Consider the following 20,298-nt stretch of genomic DNA (forward strand, 5'->3'; position numbering starts at 1 on the left):
TCACATTCAACAACCGCCGGGTCCCGTCACGTTCACGCAGCAGTCTGATGGGAGTTCGGGTTTAAAACCAAACGTGAACGATCACGCAGAGAATCTGACACCAGCAAAAAATGGGAATTGATCGTCAAGACCTGTATTAAAATGTACATCGTCTTTTCAATTAAACAGTCGTGAACTTGTGAACTGCTGGGATGTAAATGAGAGGTTCAGCATTTCATTTTTGGACAAGTCCTGAGCACAGCTGACAGTTTTGAACATCTCAGTGCCGAGAGCCAAGAAAGACACGAGACAGACTGCAGCCATCACATAAAATAGAAACCTTTATTATTTCTCAGCGCAGACACACTACAAGGCTCGTGATAGGTAGCAGTTTGACGGTATTCACAAAGAGTGGTGTCCTCATGTTCACATATCCTGGCTGCTCTGCATAAATAAAGGTTGAAGACAACACTGAGACACTCCTGTGAGGTGACGATACGCCAATCATTTTCTTTGCTTCTATACTCAACGTGTCATCACTGCCTGAGGAACCACCATCCCTGCTACACTCTCATCCCACCACCACCGTCTCCTCGTCTGGGAACTCATAGAAGGGGACCTCCAGATTGAGGGGGGCCGGGCCCTTCCTGATGCGCCCCGAGGCGTCGTAGTGTGAGCCGTGGCAGGGGCAGTAGTAGCCTCCGTAGTCGCCTGCGTTGGCGATGGGCACACAGCCCAGGTGAGTGCACACTCCCAGCACGATGACCCAGCTGGGGTGGAGCACCCGGTCCTTGTCGTGCTCCGGGTCCCGCAGCTCTGCCAGGTTGACGGCAGCCTCGGCGGCGATCTCCTTCTCGGTGCGGTGACGTACAAACAGTGGTTTCCCTCGCCACTTGAATGTCATGTTCTTGCCTTCGGGGATGTCGCCCAGCTTGATTTCGATCTTGGACATGGCGAGGACGTCAGCGGACGCACTCATGGAAGACACGAACTGAGTGACCACCGTCTTGGCAGCATAGATGCCCACGACCGTGGAGGCCCCGGTGAACAGGTAGGAGAAGGCTCTTCTGGACTCACTGCTGCCCTGAGACGACTTGTTGGGGTCCAGCACTTCTGGACGCCTGTAGTCGGAGAAGTCCGGGACTCTGATGTCTGTGTGGGCCAAGCGGACTCCTGCACACCCTGCAACAAGAACACAGTGGGGAGTCAGGCTGCACCAACTCTACCTGAAATACATTATTGTAGAACACATTACATTCATAATAATAACATTATAAAAACACATAATGTGTGAGTAAAGCAAAACACTGACAATATCGTTCAAGCGAAGAACAGTGCTCTTTCTCTTGCCCCCAACTCACACTGGGGGCCTGGAAGCAGTCTTTGTTGAGCCACATCTCCCATTGTGTTTTTCCAGCTTTGTTTTCGCAGTAAGACATTGAATATTTGTCTATCAAAATTATCTCCATGCAGCCCTGTTTAGCAGTTTGTTCACTTTACTTTTCTTCTTTATATTTGTGCTTCTGATCTCCGTCTTGTCACCAGACTGGATGTGATGACACGGTATCAAAGAGATGTCATTTGTTTTAACACAGGACGTCTGATTTTGAAAGAGACAGTATGTTAACTTCCTGTTTGGTCGGATCTTCTTTGGGGCCGAACATGGAAAACAATCAGTGTGAGAGCTGTGGAGACTCAACAAATCTAAGAGCTGAACTACGACGCTGGATGTTCTCTTACTGAGGTAACTTCAAGGATTAACCCTGGGTTTTCTGTACTATGACGCTCGCTCACTTCTCACTGGGATAAATCACCATGGTAATGATGTAATTATGTCCAGAGCAGGTTATGACCCGCCCATTCTTAAATGATGGTGATTGGTGCGTGGGTTCAGCGCTGGGCTGCAGCGGAGATGAGAAGAGAAATTAATTGAGAGATCTTTGTAACAGAAGATAAATCCTGGTCCTTTGAAGGATGTTCTTGTTGTTGACTTGTTCCAAGTCTGCTTTTCTCCACGAGGGGTGACAATGAGGTTAATGATGACATCCGACACACCTGCAGAAACATGACTCTGCAGAACGCAGAACTCCTCATGCCGTCGCGGTGATGAATTCATATTCCAACACAAAACACTCACACAAGAGAAACTCAGCCTCAAAACAACTGGATGCAAAATGTAAACTAAAAGAGCAGTGAGGAAGTTCAGCCCAACACGTTTCTGCTGGAAGAACTGAGTGATCAGAGGGCCGTCCCTTTAGATCGCCGATGAATTAATATCCTAGAATCTCACACATTAATAAGTTAGGAATGGTCAGGCTTTGGGGAAAAAGCAATAGTGTTTTAATTCTTCATTTGATCAGAGAATAACTGCTCCTCCATGTGTCCCATTGGTCAGACATGAAGAAACTCCACTTCTTTTGAGTGAACACACACACACACACACACACACACACGTAGGTCTGGGCTGAACCAGTGAGTTGACAACCTGCTTCGCAGTAACCATTATCAGGATGGTGCGTGTCTGGATAAGTCAACCCAGGAAACGGAGAGACACTGGATATGTTGATCATGGTTTGTAGTTCAGGCTGCTGGACTCATCTGATTGGTTTTGATTGAACGGAGCATGGAAACATCATGTATCCCAGTTGCCATACATTACACACGTTAATATTGTGATGACGGCATATTTGGAATACATTGTGCTTTAAAACAGCTTACTATGTATTGCTTTACATGTCACACATCTTTCCAAACAAGTGCACTTAATGTCAACGAGACCAACTCCTGGAGCTGAACCACCAGAGACCGTCTGACTTCAAACAGAACTTTCTGCAGACCCGCAAGAAAAAGCCAAGAATCACCTCCCAGCCTTTATACTGTAACGTCCACCCAGACCTTGTAAGAACCACAAGTTCACCAGCTTTATTACCTGGTCACCTCCTCTAAAGCTCCTTGACGGAGGAGCAGCTCCTCTACACCTCCTCTAAAGCTCCTTGACGGAGGAGCAGCTCCTCTACACCTCCTCTAAAGCTCCTTGACGGAGGAGCAGCTCCTCTACACCTCCTCCTCTAAAGCTCCTTGACGGAGGAGCAGCTCCTCTAAACCTCCTCTAAAGCTCCTTGACGGAGGAGCAGCTCCTCTACACCTCCTCCTCTGAAGCTCCTTGACGGAGGAGCAGCTCCTCTAAACCTCCTCCTCTGAAGCTCCTTGACGGAGGAGCAGCTCCTCTACACCTCCTCTAAAGCTCCTTGACGGAGGAGCAGCTCCTCTACACCTCCTCCTCTAAAGCTCCTTGTAGCTCCTCTACACCTCCTCTGAAGCTCCTTGACGGAGGAGCAGCTCCTCTACACCTCCTCTAAAGCTCCTTGACGGAGGAGCAGCTCCTCTACACCTCCTCTGAAGCTCCCGTGAAGCTCCTCGGTCAAAGAAGAAACCGGGACTCACCGTTAATGCTGACCGACACAGCGGGCCCGGTTCTCGGGCTCTGACCGTTCAGGGACTCTCGGCACAGGAACCGCCTCTTCGGGTTCAAAGCGACTTGCTCTCCCTTCAGAACCACCCCGGGAACCAGAGCCTTTAACGGACCGGCCACGGAGAAAGCCGTGGCCTGCATGTAGATGGAGAAAGGCCCGGAGCGGGCCGCGGCGGACATCATGTTTCTGCTCGACCTTGTGCCGACTCTTCTTCTGTTGAGTCAACGGAGCTGCTCCACAGTGGCTCCATGGCCACAGCGCCCCCTGCAGACCCGGAGCTGCTCTCCAGTACTGCTCTGCTTCCACAGCGCCCCCTGCAGACCCGGAGCTGCTCTGCAGTGCTGCTCCATGGCCACAGCGCCCCCTGTTGCGGTCAAGCCCGCCTGCCGTTTCAAAAGCCTAATAAAGTGAGTCCGCACGGCGGTGTAGGTCATCTTGTTGCGTTCGCCCGCTCCACCCAGTGTGATCTGTTTGGCAGAAGTAACGAAGTGTCAGCCACTTTAATCATAACTTGCTGAATAGTAAACTGATTTTCACCTGGTTTTCTTTCCTGCAAACGTCAAACATGTAGTTCTGATACAGAACACATGGTTTGGAGTATTTTAATGTTCATAGTGGGCTAAACAATAATAGAATGTGCAGAATTGTGATATGTAATTTCTAAAACACAACACAACACAACCACACGCACACACACACATATACACACACACACGCACGCACGCACGCACGCACACACACACACACACACACACACACACTAATATATGATGGAGAAGCAGAAGCAGCTGTCTTAATAACTTGAAAAATGTCCATCCATCCATCCATTGTCTGCCGCTTATCCGGGGCCGAGTCGCGGAGGCAGCAGTCTGAGCAGAGTTGCCCAGACTTCCCTCACCCCAGACTCTTCCTCCAGCTCTTCTGGTGGCACCCCAAGGCGTTCCCAGGCCATAGAGAGACATAGTCCCTCCTATTGACCTTATTCCAGAAGTTTGCGTGGGCGGCGCCATGCGCGTAATCACACTTCCGGTTTAGCCCCGCGCTACTTGATTTGCGACACCAGTCTGTTTAATTGTTTCCAATTTAAAGCACAGTCACAAGTCAGCAAGATTACATCGCTGTGGTAAGACATCATGGAGGAGAAGTAGGCCAATGTAGGCTTTGTTTATTTGTTTATTTGTTTATTTGTACATTAAAATTCCTCCTGAGCTCCTCAGTGCATGTGTGGTCTCTTCCCATGTCGTTCTCTCCATGTTTCTGTGACTGACAGTGAAAGACAAGTCATTAGCAGAGGCAGAAAAACAACGTTTTACAAATGGAAATACAATATAACAGACTATTGGTGCAACAGAAAGTATATAAGAGATAAAGTAGCTGTACTTTAGTTTTTACATTCATGCTTCACTGTTCTCAGTTTTAGAATAGACGAGACCAGTGTTTTTCAACCTTTTTGAGCCAAGGCACACTTTTTTGATTGGAAAAATCTGGAGGCACACCACCACCCGAAAATGTTAAAATGTGAAACTTTAGCCTATATTAACAATATAAAGTCATTCTCATCAAAGTTTTATCAACAGGAATCAAATAAATACAGAAAAAAAGTATTTCCCAATTTCTTTTTTTTTTATTTTGACTCCCTCAGTGTGAAACCTGGACCTGATGGATGAAGAGCTGAGATCCTGGTTTTCAAAAACTTCTCCATCACTGTCACTGACACAGTACTTTGATACAAGATGGTAGCAGGAGGTGGAGATTAACCACACTGACGTCTGTCACTTTACATTTCACCGGCAAAGTTCTGTGCTGCCCTCTAGTGGTGAAGAGTATTTATACATGATTACTCTTCAACACACTGCTCTTACAGCTGACGGGGACTGTGAGAGCAAATGAATTTTAGAAAAAAATGTGAAATTGGATAATTTCCCACGGCACACCTGACTAGATATCGCGGATTCACGGAACACCAGTGTGCCGCGGCACAGTGGTTGAAAAACACTGGACTAGACTACATTATCATCATCAAATGTATAAACACCTCTAGAAACACCTCAAAGTCGTTTTCAAACTATCAACAGAAGCAATGCATCGTTTACTCGTTGGTGTACATCTTCATAGCACATTTGCTGCAAAATAACCTGATATGATATTTTAGATGCAAGTCTTCCCAGTAGTTCTCCGTTGAAACAAACGCGATTTCGCTGGAACAGGAAGTGCGTTTCAAACGGAAGTGTGGGACAGAAGTAAAAGTGGGCGGGCGGAATAAGGTCAATAGCGTGTCCTGGGTCTGCCCCGAGGCCTCCTACCGGAGGGACATGCCCGGAACACCTCCCTGGGGAGGCTGACGGGGGGGGCATCCGAAACACATTGAGAGGAGCCACCTGGCTCAATCCAGAGGGACTTGAAAAATAATTTTAATATATTATAAACCAATATGTCAGATACACAATACCTCATAACACAATAGACAAGTTATTGATCAAAATAAAATATATTTTTTTTAATTATTAATTCATTTCAGGCATATGGCACTGTACATGTGTACAATCACACACACACACACACACACACACACACACACACACACACACACACACACACACACACACACACAGAAGAGTATTAGGGTCACTGAAGAAAAAGAATTGGAGGTTGAAAATTAAAAAAAAACCTTCATGCACCTCAGAAAAAGTCGAAAATCAAAGTCCAGGTTTTTTTTTCACGGAGAGACTTCGGTCCATCCCTCATCATCGTGGATGTGAAATCACATTAAATCACTTAATTCTGACTATATAGTGTGGCTTACTGCTTATGGACATGTGATTAATAATAACACATTTAATAAGCACCCGGGATCCGTGCCTTTGTCCTTGGTTCTCCACGACAGAACCACGCTGCAGGCTGCACTGTGTTTGTGCTTTTTACCACTTCATTAAACCGCCTGCGATACATTTTGAAGCAGTCAAATGCGTTGCCATATGGATGTATGGACTTTGTTTAAAAAAAAACCCAAAACAAAACGAAAAAATCTCCGCCAAAAAAATTCCGACTTTGACTTTTTATATATTTTTTTTTTCTTCACTGGCCCTAATACAAGAGAGAACATGGTAACATATTTTCATAAACCCACTCTTTGCAGCATTTAAAAATGCATTAAAATTGAATTTAAAGTTTCAATATTTGTGGAGGCTCCAAAGTGACCTTGCTTTGGGTGTCCAGAGTATCTAGAAACTATATCCTTTGCTCTTTTTAATGGTGGAATACATGTATGTTGAAGGGAAGTGGTGATAAAACTTCACAACAATCTTCACCATCGTTTGGTTACGTAGTGCGGCCGAGTGGCCAGTTTTCCCACTGCCCCTGAAGGCGTCACCGCCGCTCCTCTCAGGTGTCCGCGCCGGGCGGCTGCACCGCGGAGCGCAGGCGGCTGGAGCGTGAGCGCTGAGCGGCATGGCGGACCGAGACAAGAGGAAAGCCGACCCGCCGCCGGGTCGGAACGTCCAGGTGAACTCCACGGCCGGCTTCACGTAAGCGCACCGGGCTTGACGGGGCGGAGGAGGGAGGGGCGCGGCGGGGCGCGGCGCGGCGCAGCGGGGCTGCGCTCGGCAGACCTGCAGCCGCTGATATGAGCTGCTGCTGCTGCTGCTGCTGCTGCTGCAGACATTCTCCCGGTTGCAACGTTTTTGAGTCGCATGTTGAGAGTTTGATTTGGGGCGTGTCTGCTCCCGCAGGACCGAGCACGGTTCTTTGCGGCGTGTCGCAGACTTTGTTGCTTTGTGTCCCGGTGTGTTAATTCATCAGCGGCTTTACTAGATCCAGCTTTGCGCGCTGGATTTAGTTTACAATGACCTTGCAGCATCTTTCTTGTTTTTTTGTTTTTTTCCCCTTTGCATCATTTCTGGATTCACAAAAACAAACAAACAAACAAAAACAATAAAACAAATCCCATCTAGTTCAGCCCTCATATCTTTTAGTCTTGTTGATATGACTTATTTATGATTTTCGTCGTCTCAAATTTAAAGTGGCTTCAGTTGAAAGTTTGCCAGCTGCACCTTAAAATTCGTATTTCTTCGACATAAATGATTTTTTGACATCCCATTATTTCCAAAACTTCGATTTTGTTTTGATGCAACAACCAAGTATGTTAATGTATTAATTAATATTAAAAAAGAAATAGGTCTGGAAACATAAGGAGATCCACATTTCCAGTAATTAATAGAAAATGTTCTCTTAAGCTGATCTTTGAATATATCCCATATATTTCTATTACCTTGTGTAAATCAGGTGTTAAATATGACATGTGGGCCAAAACCTTTAATGCAATCTGCTGGTGTCTCGGATAGATATCTGTACGTTACAAATGTTTGATTGTGCATATTTGGACTTGACATTACACAAATCTGTATGCGTGGAAAGAATTGCATATATATGTAGTTTTATCTGTGTATGTGTTAAAATTATTGATGTGTGCATTCTGAGATGTATGCACACATATAGGCACCTCGGAACATCTGCTTTTACCTTCTTTTCAGACAGGACTCTCATGGATTTGGTAGCTTATTTTTGCAAGATTATTATTGTTTTTTCCCTCACTGTAGACTCCCAGGCTCAGTTCATCAATCCAGTTCAACTTGCCTCATGTTTGGAAAAAAGAACCAGATACATTGCCACTTAGTGTTGGGAAGCTCAGGAGACATGCAGATGAAAAGGCACTCAGTCTGTAAAGCCCACAAGTCTACAACCAAGGTAAATAAAAGCTGTACAGGTCCCTGTAAGCACACACAATTCACAATAGCTGCACACATACAATAACACACAAGCACAAATAAATCTCATTGCAGAGCCACAAGTAATGCAAACATGCCAATACCGTGCATACGACCCACAGCTCACGTTGCTCTCTAATAAGTCAGCCTGTATAAGGAGGAGACTTAACGTAACGCTGAGACCCAACCATTAGATCACTGAAGCTGCTACACCACCTTTCTCTGGTACCATTAGTATCAGAGCCATATTGTGAAGGTGGGCTGGTAAAAATGTGCATATGTTACCAGAATTACAATTGTGGACAAGATTTGGCAGATTTGTCACATCATTTGTTGCACTGATGCAACAAAATTCAAAGAAAATACAAAGTACACCTGGATGACGCTTTTGGAGACTCAGCTGCATTTTGAACCAGTAGGTATTGTTAGAAATGGAAATGTGTTAACATTGCACTTATTTTTTTAAATTCAGAATAAGGTCTGTAGTACATCTACACATTTGTCGTGATCTATATTTTCAGGTTCATCTATAGACCGTGGTCTGAATGGAAATTAACTCGACACTTCTCTCAATAAATGAAAGCCGTCAGTCAATTTGGTCTGTTGCATCACTTTTCATGGCATTTATAACCTTTTTTCTCCTTCAATTATAATGTCTAAAAAAATCCCTTTGTGCTTCAATAACCAGGGATGAGTTAGGAGACAGATGCAGCCAAGTTATCCAGTGTCTTTGTAAATGAAAAATGATCGAGCCTGCCAACCTTATCGAGCTCATTTTTAATTATCGTGCAATTAATTGATTTATTGATTATCGCCACAGGCCTGAACACACACACACACACACACACACACACACACACACACACACAGACACATACACATACACACACCCTCAGGCTCAGACTGTCCCTGTCCCATTAGCTGAGCTGCGAGCAAACATACACAGCTTTATGTAAATATGTGGACAGTTTTACTAAAAAACTAAAAAAGTTAGTTTTTCTCACTGAGCTTGAACAACAACGTCATTGCTCATGCTTCTCACGCTTCTCATGCTGCTCAAGCTACTCACCCTGTTCATGCCGCTATGCTTCTCACCCCACTCATGCTACTCATACTCTCATGCCGCTCATACGCTCATGCTGTGTCTCACTTCATGTTCTTAACGATTGTTTAAATGCCAGAGTTCCTAGTATCTGTGTGCGTTTTGAACGTTGGTTCGCTGTTTGGATCTACCGCTACTGAAAAGCCTCATGCTTCGGTCTTACTCTTTGTTTTGTAAAATAATTCTATATATTTTCATTGCAGCTTTTAAATCAGGCTAAACAGTATCTGAAAATCTGAGCCAGCAAGAACTTGTGACTAACCCCTAAAGTCACATTGGATGCATCTTTGGAGAGTCACGGATGTGCTTTACCGTCCAGAATGACCGCTGGTCTGTCTTGTTTTACCTTAAGCTGCAATTTAACTCTCAGACACTCTCTGGATTATTTAAAAGAGCTGAATGAAGTTGCAGAGAGAAGGTCAAGACAGACAGGAAGTTGTATTCTACTTTATTATGTCAACATTACTTCATACCTATAGACCACAAAGCAGAATTCAGAAACACAAAACTGGGGGACAATTACCAGAAACAAGTGTTAAGCAACTTCTCCAGCTGTCAAGTGTTGCTGATGGGAAATGCAGACGCATACATGACGGGGGAATCAAAGCTAAGTCACAGTGTGAATTCGGGGCAGGAGAAAGAGCAGTTCATTGAACGATCAAATCCCAGACATCAACATTATCGACTTGTGCTTGTGTTTTTGGTGTAATGCGCTCGTTTTGTCACTCACAAAGTTGCTTCATTATTTATGCCCCAAAAAGGGAAAAATATGCCGGAAAGATGCACTTTCTTTTCTGCCATTTCTGTGTGAAGCAGCCGTCTGCAACCTTAATGACTAAAAGGGCCGTTTTCACAATTTTCCACCCAATGAAATTTGTCTGGAGCCACAAAATCTGTCAATTATTGGTGTAGGTTTTCCAATAAAACCTTCCACTATCCACCGGAGCTTATGGCTGACGCGTGTTTAAAAAAGTGTCCTCCACAGTGGTCTCTCTTTTATGTTATTTATTGGGCAAAAATACAAAAAGACAAGCACCTGTTCCACACGAATTCCTCGAGCCAAACACTGTTCCTACACGGTCCTAACAGGTTCCTAACTCGGTCTTAACACAATCCTAACACGTGGCTAACGCGCTCCTAGCACGTAGCTAGCACGGTCCATACTAGTCATCCACGTCGCTTTGCTCCTAAAACTTCCAAGCCTCAAAAACGAAACTTAACTCTTTAAAGCTACAGGCTCTTATTTTTATCCACGACACAAATAATAATGAAATATCAACGTTCGTGTGCAACATCAATAACAATGCAAATATTAATATTTTACAACTTAAATCAACATTTTCCAATACAATTAAATAATGAAACTAATATAAATCCAAAATGTATTGTACCATGAACTGAAATTACCATGAAATACTTACTAACTAATATGGCACCTACAATTGGGCTTGAAGGAAAAAGAGCAAATAGAGATGGCTGTCAATGCAAAAACAGGATTTGCATTCATGAAGCATCGTATGTACAATTTAGATACATTTGATTATATTGTTTACCTTTTGTAGCCATTTTTAAATATTTTTTTGTTCAGTTTTAGCTGAACTGGCACTTTTCTGTCTTTTTCTAGCCATTTTAACCATCATAATTGGACCATTTTTTAAAAAGTAATTTTCATTATTTTCTCCCAGCTTAAATCTCTTGAATACCTGGAATTGTTCATTCCAGGCATTCAAGAGATTTAAGCTTTTTTACCTTATTTATCTGTTTTTAGCCTGGAGATTAGACCATTTTAGATAATCAGTGTGGAATGCAAATGAAACAACATATATAGTGCTTATTTACATGACATATTGTGAAAGCTTCAGGGAGCTGCTCCAGAGGGCCAGAGGAGCCGCAGGTTGCAGACTTCTGGTGTAAACGGACATCATTTTAAAAATGATTGTCACATAAACGTGAAAACGCAAATTCTATGTGTTTTTGCCTGAAATGTTGTGTAAAATTGCCTTGAACGGCATTTCCATGTTTAAAATGATTCAGGTCTTGATCGATGTTTCACTGTTGTGGCTGACAGGAGGAGAGTAAGTGAGATTATCCTCAAGGTTGGCTCGGCTCCACAGCGGCCATATGTCGACACGTTTCCCTCCATCACCTCCTTGTCTGCAAAAGCTGTGGCCGAAGCCTCCATCTTTCCCCAGCCTGTGTAGATTCTTTTAGTGTGGAGGTATTCAGCCCCTGGACGTTGAGGGATGCTTTGATTCCTTGCATGAATTCTTTAGCATTTTTAAATTTGACCCAACACAGCAAAACTGTGTTAATTATATAAAACAAATTAAACGTTATCGTTTAATTTGTTCTAATCAATTAATTAAATTGACACACTATTTTTGACAGCACTACTAAAAATACATTCATGCTGAGTAGATTAGATGAAGATGAATGTTCGCTTTTACCATCATGCTTTCGTCTGCATGAATGCTGGATCAAATATTCAAGCAGTACATTTCAAAATGTCCATCATAGTGAGTATTCTGAATGAAGGATGGACAAATCTGCAGTGTCTTGCTCTTTTTTCACTTGATAAATCGTTCACACCTTCTTTCATCTTCGCACTTCCAAACCGATGTGCCTCCCCTGGCGAGACGTGTCGGCAGAGGCATTCACAGTGTGGGAGGTGAAAGAGAAGTGTGAGAGGAGCTGACCACGGTGAAGCAGATCACATATGTTGCTTTTCCCTGATATACTGCAGCCTCCTTTTCAGAGACTTTGAGGATTTGGAAGGGGAAAAAAGGAAACTCAGAGTCTCTTTAAAAGCAGGATTACCCAGATGTCTTTTATCCGTGGGGAGAGAATCGAGGTGAATTTATATTGAGCTGATTTGAATTTCGCCCACAGTGGAAGGTGACGGATTGGATAGTTATTGCTCCGGTGGCAGTTCTGGTCTGCTGATTTACTGCTTCCGCACAATTTTGATGAGGATGCATATTTCACATGGCTGCACCTCCCCTCTGCTCATACACTGCACTCCCTCTCCTCCTCTCTCTCTCTTTCTGTGTAAAAAAACTGAGTAGCTCAAACCTAGCATTGACTCAAGAAGCTGGTATACCTTTTTCACTTATTTAAAAGAAAAGCTAAACATTTTTCATCATGTTGTTCTAGGAAATCCAGCAAATCTCTTCAATGTTATGTTTTGAAAAATATTATTTATACTCCGTTTATAGTGAGAAGATGATACGTGCAACCTAATTTGAAAAAGTCATACTTACTAGATAGTAATAATGATTAAATAAAAAATCAAAATTGATACAATATCAATAAGCATTATTGTGTCAATGAAGCCTCCCTACAGAGCTTGAACCATACCGTACCTCTTCAACCCCACTAGATAGAAGCTTTCAGTGTGAAATATTTCGTAGGTTTCAGATGCAGTCAACAGCGACGGCAGGTTCCTGAGTGTTTGTACTGCTCACGCTTTTCAATTTAACATGTTGTGAATTTACAACACCATCATTTGCATCTGTGAAGATGTATTTGTAGCAGATGGTGCAAAAAGACAATTTAAATGAGCTTGGATGTTTCTGTCCTACTCTTCTCTTTAAGGATGCATGAGTGGCTGTATGACAAGAGCACAGCGCCATCGTATGGCTGTCCAGCATGACTACAGCGGGGCTGCAACTATTACTGTAATTTATGAACTATAAACCGCTACTTTCCACATTCTTTGAACCCTGTGGCTTAAAAAAGCAACGTGGCTAATTTATGTATTTTTACGGGTTAATATATGGTGCTTATAGTCAGCACCTCAATAGTCTAAATATACACTCAAGTATAAACTCGACTATATACTGTGTCAATTTTTATTAACTCCCTGAAGTGTTTAAACCTTGAACTTAGTCAAGTGTAGCAATCTTTGTCCCAGAATGTCGTCACCCCCTGCCTCCCTCACCACCTGCCTGCTGCTGGGGGGTTAAATTGGCTTTTGCACTTTTGCTCAGGCGATGGCTTCTGCACGTCATGCAGCAACAGCTTGAAGTTCTCCAGTTGTTATAATGTTTATATGCAATAGAGTATACTAGAGAATTAATGACTAGTTTAAGATAAAAACAAAATTGTAGTATCATACATTAAATTATATTATACAGTGACCAGATTACACCCATAAAAAGACACAAAACTGATTCATGACAGAGTCCAGTAATGTAGAACACAAACTGACAAAATATATATCCAGTTTTTTGTCACTAAAATATTTTGAAAACAAGTATTGAAGCACAATTAATGAACATTCAAATGTTCTTATTTCAGATTGAGGGACAGCTTCAGGAACCTGCTCAGCTCCATCGCAGTGGGGAAGCACTGATCCACGTTTTTCCACTTCCGATTCGATCCTGATACCCAAATTTGTATATCTGCTGATACTATTCTGATACCAGAGCTGTTTACTTTAATATTATTATTATCATTAATGTTGATTTTTTGAGACAGTAATAAACTCGTCTCAACAGTAAAGTAATAAATGTAGGAATGTTTGCATGTTTTCTCTCAAAAGACAACTTGAGGTTAGTATAAGGTGAGAAGAGGAAGCAGTACAAAGTATTTTAGTTCCATGTGGACAATGTTGGGGTCTGTGTGACGTCATCATCTCTAATAAACTAGTTCCATCTTTAAAACCTCAGAATCACGTTAGTAATCCCTGCAGAAATTCTTTAGCAATGTAGCACAAACTGCAGTGTTTCCAGCTCTAATGCAACACAAATGATTGGGACTATTTTCAGTGAGTTTAGCGCAGCTCAACAGACGTGTGACTCGGCTGCTACAGCGGAGGAGTTCCTGTTTTGATGCCGCGATCAGCGCCGTTCTCCTCGGTGAGCTGATGGTGACGTCAGGCGGCAGAGCGTCCTCCTCGCTGGACAACGGCTTTGCAAACATCCACGTTGATGTTTGCTTTGCGGTGTTATGAGCGTAAAATACGTTAAAACAGCGGACATGTCATGAAAAGTTGGTTAGCTGTAATGCTAACTTCCCCAGCAGAGTCGCCAGCAGGTAACAGTAAAGCAGAAGAGACTTTATGGATCTGAAATCTCCACAAGTTGGACCGGAAATTTCTAATTTTTCACAAGTCCCACGGACTGGCCATCGGAAATGTGTACTAGTCAGTAGAAATATGTACTAGTCTCGGACTGGCGTTATCGACCCATGGTTAATATTTACTGTATTTTCTGGACTATAAGTTGCACCTGAGTATTAATCACATCTGTCAAGAACAGGAGAAAATATAGGTCACACTGATGTATAAGACTATAGGTGTGAAATTAATCGTAGAATGACAGATGTGTCTTATACATCAGTGTGACCTATATATGTTTATAAGGTTTTTTTTTTCAAACTTGTCCCAATTATGGTACACACTCTTACACAGAAAATTCTGAAATATCTTACTTAATGTAATTTTTACTATAAAAGTATTTTTGGGGAGTGATGTTTCACTCACTTTCAGTCAAACACAATAGCGATGGAGGTTTTTGGTTTTCTGTGACACTCTAGCAGAATTCTGTTGCTATACAGTGACATCTGGTGGTCAGTGATGGTATGTTTTTATATTGCAAGTCACTTGACTAGCCAAACAACAACAAATGGGGTTGTAGTACAACTAAAATTGGTTTGACCAAATAATATTTTTGTTGTTATTTTGTAAAGAGGAAAAGTTTGATATATTAATCAGTTAATCATATCTAGTTGTTTAGTATAGCGGTATAATTCTATGATAAATATAAACCCTTGACGGTAAGATGTTAATGTGTTTGTGCCGCAAGGGTTGTTCATGCTTTGTACGAGTCGTCAACTAATTTTCACCCTCACGAGTCACTTACAACATGTAGATATAAAAGCAGATTGCCATTTTTTTTTTACTTGCGTACTGCCATGTCAGGATTTCTTGTTGCTGCCAAACCTCAGCATTAGCCTCCTTCGCAGAGTGTGGTACTGAAGTGATGGAAGACTATAAGCCCCGAATTTCCTTTTAAGAAGATGAATGAAGGGAGAGAAAAAGAAAAATTTGGAGCCCTCCATGATCATTCAGCCTCATAAATAATTGAGAGAGAGAGAGAGAGAGAGATGGAGAGAGAGAGAGAGAGAGAGAGAGAGAGAGAGAGAGAGAGAGAGAGAGAGAGAGAGAGAGAGAGAGAGAGAGAGAGAGAGAGAGAGAGAGAGAGAGAGAGAGAGAGAGAGAGAGAGAGAGAGAGAGAGAGAGAGGAGAGAGAGAGAGGGAGAGGGAGAGGGAGAGGGAGCGAGAGAGAGAGAGAGAGAGAGATTCCCCCTGCGGACAAAAGCCAGCAGCTCCGGATCGGACGTCTCTACGAGCTGCGCCCCTCCTCCCCTCCTCCCCTCCTCCTCTTCCTGCTTGCTCCTCCCTCTCTGTGTCTCCCACCCTCCTTCACTTGTTCCAGCCTTCCCTGCTCCATCTCCTCCTCCTCTCGCCTTAGATGTGGATTCCCTCCTCACTTACAGCATGGACTCGGGAGGGGAAGGAGGAGAGGGCTGGATGGAGGACCAGTGGGAGAAATGGTAGGGCTTCTCTTTCTCTCTCTCTCTCTCGCTCTCTCTCTCTCTCTCTTTCTCGTTCATTGTTTCTGCGCTTCTTTTTTACTGAGTGACCTTGTGTAAGTGCTAACATCTGTTCTTCTGGCATGTCCTTGAAGGGGAGCAGATGCATATGGCCGTGTGTCGAAAGTGGAAGGGGAGGGGGTATGCAGGTTGATGGTGATCAAAAACAGGAACAGAGAAGCCATGGGGGGGAACTCGGATCACATCCTATGCTTGCCGTATGTATTTTAGGTCTGATGTGTAGAAGAACTGTGTAGGGTTTGTTGTCATAATAATAGCTGTGGTTGTTTACCTGTATATTGATTGGTTCTGATGGGACGGTCCAGATCAGGAGGCTCTTGGCGTCCTTGCAGGAGGGCAGTGCTGCTAGTTGACCTACAGCCTGTCGTCTTGTAATCTCTTCCCAGGAGCATGAAAATGGGACAATTATTAGCGAGAAATACAGATCTCCAGGTTTCTGGTAAATGCAGAAAGTGAATGGAGAGTGAATATGAGAGCACAACACAGATGCGTGTCCCTTGAGCCCTGCAAAACATGGATGTGCAAGAATAGACATAGTTGTGTGGGTAGTCCAGTTTCTCTTTTCCTACCAATGTAATTGCAAATGCTGCACAAATTAAGGTACTCATTTGAGATCAATATTTTTTTCCTGAAGGCGTTCGGGTCTATAATTAGCAGCTTTTCTACATTATCTCTCTATTATTCAGCTCGTTTTCTCGTTCTGGGAGGTGTGACCTTTTTTTCCCAGAAGTCCCTTGTGATCGCAGGCGTTATAACAACTTCTATGTCTGTGGGGACGGAAAACGTTACCTAAATTTGACCCTGTGCGTCTGCTACTTGTAAACAAAAAACCGAACAGAGTGGATCCATGCAGGTGCAGTGAGAGTTGGAGGATTGTATGGAGACTAATAAGCGAGCTGAGACGACCATGCCCTGAGCAGGAGGTCACGCTGTCCTTCATTAGCACCAGCAGAGAGGCAGGCCGGGAGACACAAGCATGACAGCAGGTGGCCTTGTCACCTCCCACTGTCAGGATGAGACTGCAGTTTATCCCAAATCCTTCCTGGTACCAAGTTACACATCAATCCTGCAGAGCTAAACTGCAAACTGCAGTAGATTTGTGAATGTGGCCAAGAGATGAGCAAATAGCAATCAGGATCACCAACTTTCATAAAGTGTCGCTTTGGTACGCTTTGCCAGGTCGACCCCGTCTGTCGATGACCACATTTACTTTTGTGCCAGATCATACAGAAAAAGGATCCCACATGAGGATCAGAGTTACAAAATGTCAGAAGGACAAAACTCATAATACTTCATTTATTCTTCAATCAGTGCATCATACCTCTTGATCCGAGCCAATGAGGGGCTGGACGGGTGTTTATCTGGTAAAAATAGCCACGGAACCAAACATTCACAAAACAGCCAATTCAATTGGACTTGAACTTGCACATCAGTACCCCAGAATATGTATATGTATGTGCTTTATGAATATATACTTCTTTATTATATATAAAAACATACATGTGCTCACAGCGACATGCACATGAATCCACACATTAAATACACCTTAATCAAACTACATACGGATTGCAGAATTGTACCACACTCACTTAGAAAATAAATACGGTATTCCAAAATGAAATGTACCTAAAAAAAAAAAAGAATAGTAATCAAACCCAGGTTTTTTAATGGCCAAACCATTTGACATATATTTAGTTTTGGACTGGCAGTGGCTCTCACCTCGCGGCTGGCAGATCCCTTGATTCTGGATTCAAGGTCTTATTATTATGAGTTTGCATGTTCTCCTTTTGCATGCATGGATCTTCTTTGGCTCCAGTACCTCCATCCTTCAATCTCAGTTCATTTTTGTTCAAATATGTGAATATGGGTTTGTCTTGGTTTGCGCTGGCATTGATTAATACACTATCTAATGTTTCCTCTGCTCTTCAGCAAGAATCAGCTGGAATTGGCTTCAGTTCCCCGTAAGCCTTAGTTGAAAAAAGCAGGTATAAAAGAGTGGCTTTTGTTTCTAAACTCTTTGCTGTATGAGCAATTTTCTCAGTGAGATGGTTCACAACAGTGATGCTGTCGATGTCAACCTGGCGCTACTATGTCCCGGCTCAACTTGCTGTGTCTGATTTTCAGTGATGATGACACAGTAGACGTGTGACAGGGATCCCTGACCTGAGCAGCCCAGGCAGTCTGCTGAGTCAGCCAGTATCGATTACCCAGTGTGTCGTTGTGTATGCAGGACAGAAATACAGCCCCACGAGGAAGTAACAGCTGTAATGTTAGTGTTTGTAGTAGGATACATGACAATTGATAAAGCCTGTTGATGCTGGGTATTTCGAAGGGAATTGATATTATGATATTTATCAAAAATGGTAATAAAAAATGTACCAAGAATTGTGATATTATGGTAGTTTTATACAGTATTTGTGTTTTTATGTGTGTGTCTGACATACATACATACATACATGAGTAGAGAGCTTTATTCCTCGCCAGGGGGAAACACAAACTTACAACAGCTCAAGGTAAAAGGTGCAGAACTTATAAAACTAAGGAATTAAAATATGTAAACATACATACATATGTAGGAATTTCTTACCTCATAAGGATCACTAGGTGCCATCTATGTGGTGCAGTCCACCATTGGGTTACCACCTATGTTGCATTTGGCAGTTTGGCTATCGATAATGATTAATAATAATCGAAGATAGTTATTAATTATGTTATTGAAAATTTAATCTGATCTGTATCAGATACCTCAGAGCTCCACCTGTCTTAACAGGAAATGATAGCCAATTCAGTTCTATCAGTCTCATAAGATATACTAAACAGTTAATCAGGAATTTGAATTAATAGTTAAATTAATTACAATTACCAGAATTAACAGTCAAGGTTGAAGGATTTTGGAGTTCTTGACATAGAAGAGGTCGACATTTCATTCTCCTTTGTGCTCATTAATAAAACAGCAAGTATGATTCCAACAAATAAACACAGATTATAACTACATATATACAGCTTGGTGTGTGTGTGTGTGTGTGTGTGTGTGTGTGTGTGTGTGTGTGTGTGTGTGTGTGTGTGTGTGTGTGTGTGTGTGTGTGTGTGTGTGCGTGTGTGCGTGTGTGCGTGCGTGCGTGCGTGCGTGCGTGCGTGCGTGCGTGCGTGCGTGCGTGCGTGCGTGCGTGCGTGCGTGCGTGGGTGGGTGTGGAGGAGGTTATCAGAGAAGTCTGTCCTGGTTCTCGACCATGTGCTGGAGAACAATGGAACATGGAAGCTAGTCTTTAGCATCTGCTTCCTGTGTGTCTCTGCTAAAGGACCATTTCTAGAATGAGTTTATGTGAATGAGACTTGTTTTGTAAAACGTCAGGAGTCGTCAGATGGTGTTCAGTTACTGTGTGATGTTGTCTTTGATGTGATATGTGTAGGATTGTGAGTTAACTAGTTAGTAAAGCAAAGATTAGCATGCAGACCCTGTGTCTGTAGCAGAGCTAACGTTGGTTTACAGGTTGATCACTGCTCCTAGTATCATTATCTATAGAACTCAATCACTGTAACAGAACCAACACATCTTCATAAAGTTAAACAGTTCTATCATAGCATCAGGTTTAACTAATCTCAGGTATTTGCAGGGAAGCTGTTTGGCTTCTATAGCAGTTAGCACCTTCTGCTAACTGTGGTTAGCTGCATGTGCTTGATGATTCAGAAGTCATCCTTCTTTGCAGCTCCTGGTTGTTCCTTTTGTCCAGACTGAGGAGCTGGTCGCTCAGGTCTGTGATGGTTTTCCTGCTGGTTGAGGAAAACACAAAGAAGTTCTGTGAGGCGTCGTTTCCCTGGTCCGTCCTGGAGGAACTGGTTGGTTTTCCTGGTTGATGGGAGATCAGACTCTGGTGGTCTTTCGATTGGAAGGAAGGTCTGACCCTCGTGGTCGGGTCAGAAGAGGAGTCGAGGCCTTTGGTTGTAGGACTCTGGTGTTAGCTGTTAGCAGGCTGGGCTACAGCTGAGCTCTCTTCAGCAACCCACCTCCTCCGTCGAAGAGCAGGACCAAAGGTTTTTGAGAGAATCTCTCCAAATGCTTTCTGGTGACGTGTCGGGGGATTCGAAGGTGTAGAATCCTGGGGCCTCCATGGGGGAAGTGTTGTTTGAGAAGAAAGGTGGGAAGATATCCATGGGTCCTGAGTCAGACTTCACATGTCATGACTGTGTATCATGACATGTGAAGATTGTCTTTCTTTAGAAATTAACCAACTTTCTGTGGTCTTATGAGATCCCAACACATCCATCCTCACACACACACACACACACACACACACACACACACACACACACACACACACACACACACACACACACACACACACACACACACACACACACACAC

General features: G+C 43.2%; 2 protein-coding genes across 2 annotated transcripts in view; one reads left to right on the top strand and one right to left on the bottom strand.

The window, feature by feature from the left end:
• Window positions 1–302: 302 nt before the first annotated feature.
• Window positions 303–3,681, bottom strand: uqcrfs1 (ubiquinol-cytochrome c reductase, Rieske iron-sulfur polypeptide 1). The gene is made up of 2 exons (XM_080507885.1): window positions 3,424–3,681; window positions 303–1,161 (listed from the first exon to the last, which is right to left on the bottom strand). The coding sequence occupies exons 1-2, from the start codon at window positions 3,632–3,634 to the stop codon at window positions 551–553; spliced, it is 822 nt and encodes a 273-aa protein (XP_080364011.1). The 5' UTR covers window positions 3,635–3,681; the 3' UTR covers window positions 303–550.
• A 3,218-nt stretch (window positions 3,682–6,899) lies between these two features.
• Window positions 6,900–20,298, top strand: part of mapk8ip1b (mitogen-activated protein kinase 8 interacting protein 1b) — a gene marked incomplete at its 5' end in the record, with an annotated part of 101,261 nt that continues 87,862 nt past the window's right edge. The window contains one exon of the mRNA XM_080520605.1: window positions 6,900–6,976. Within this exon, the coding sequence (XP_080376731.1) occupies window positions 6,900–6,976 (77 nt within the window). The remainder of the gene's footprint in view (window positions 6,977–20,298) is intronic.

The sequence above is a fragment of the Blennius ocellaris genome, assembly GCF_963422515.1.
Source record: "Blennius ocellaris genome assembly, chromosome: 1".
Classification (NCBI taxonomy): domain Eukaryota; kingdom Metazoa; phylum Chordata; class Actinopteri; order Blenniiformes; family Blenniidae; genus Blennius; species Blennius ocellaris.

What these genes read in the sequence shown, in the direction of transcription:
- uqcrfs1 (XM_080507885.1), bottom strand. Translation starts at nt 3,634, where the DNA reads ATGATGTCCGCCGCGGCCCGCTCCGGGCCTTTCTCCATCTACATGCAG. An exon ending in TGTGTCGGTCAGCATTAACG is followed by an intron (nt 1,162 to 3,423) that starts GTGAGTCCCGGT and finishes TTCTTGTTGCAG; the next exon opens with GGTGTGCAGGAGTCCGCTTG.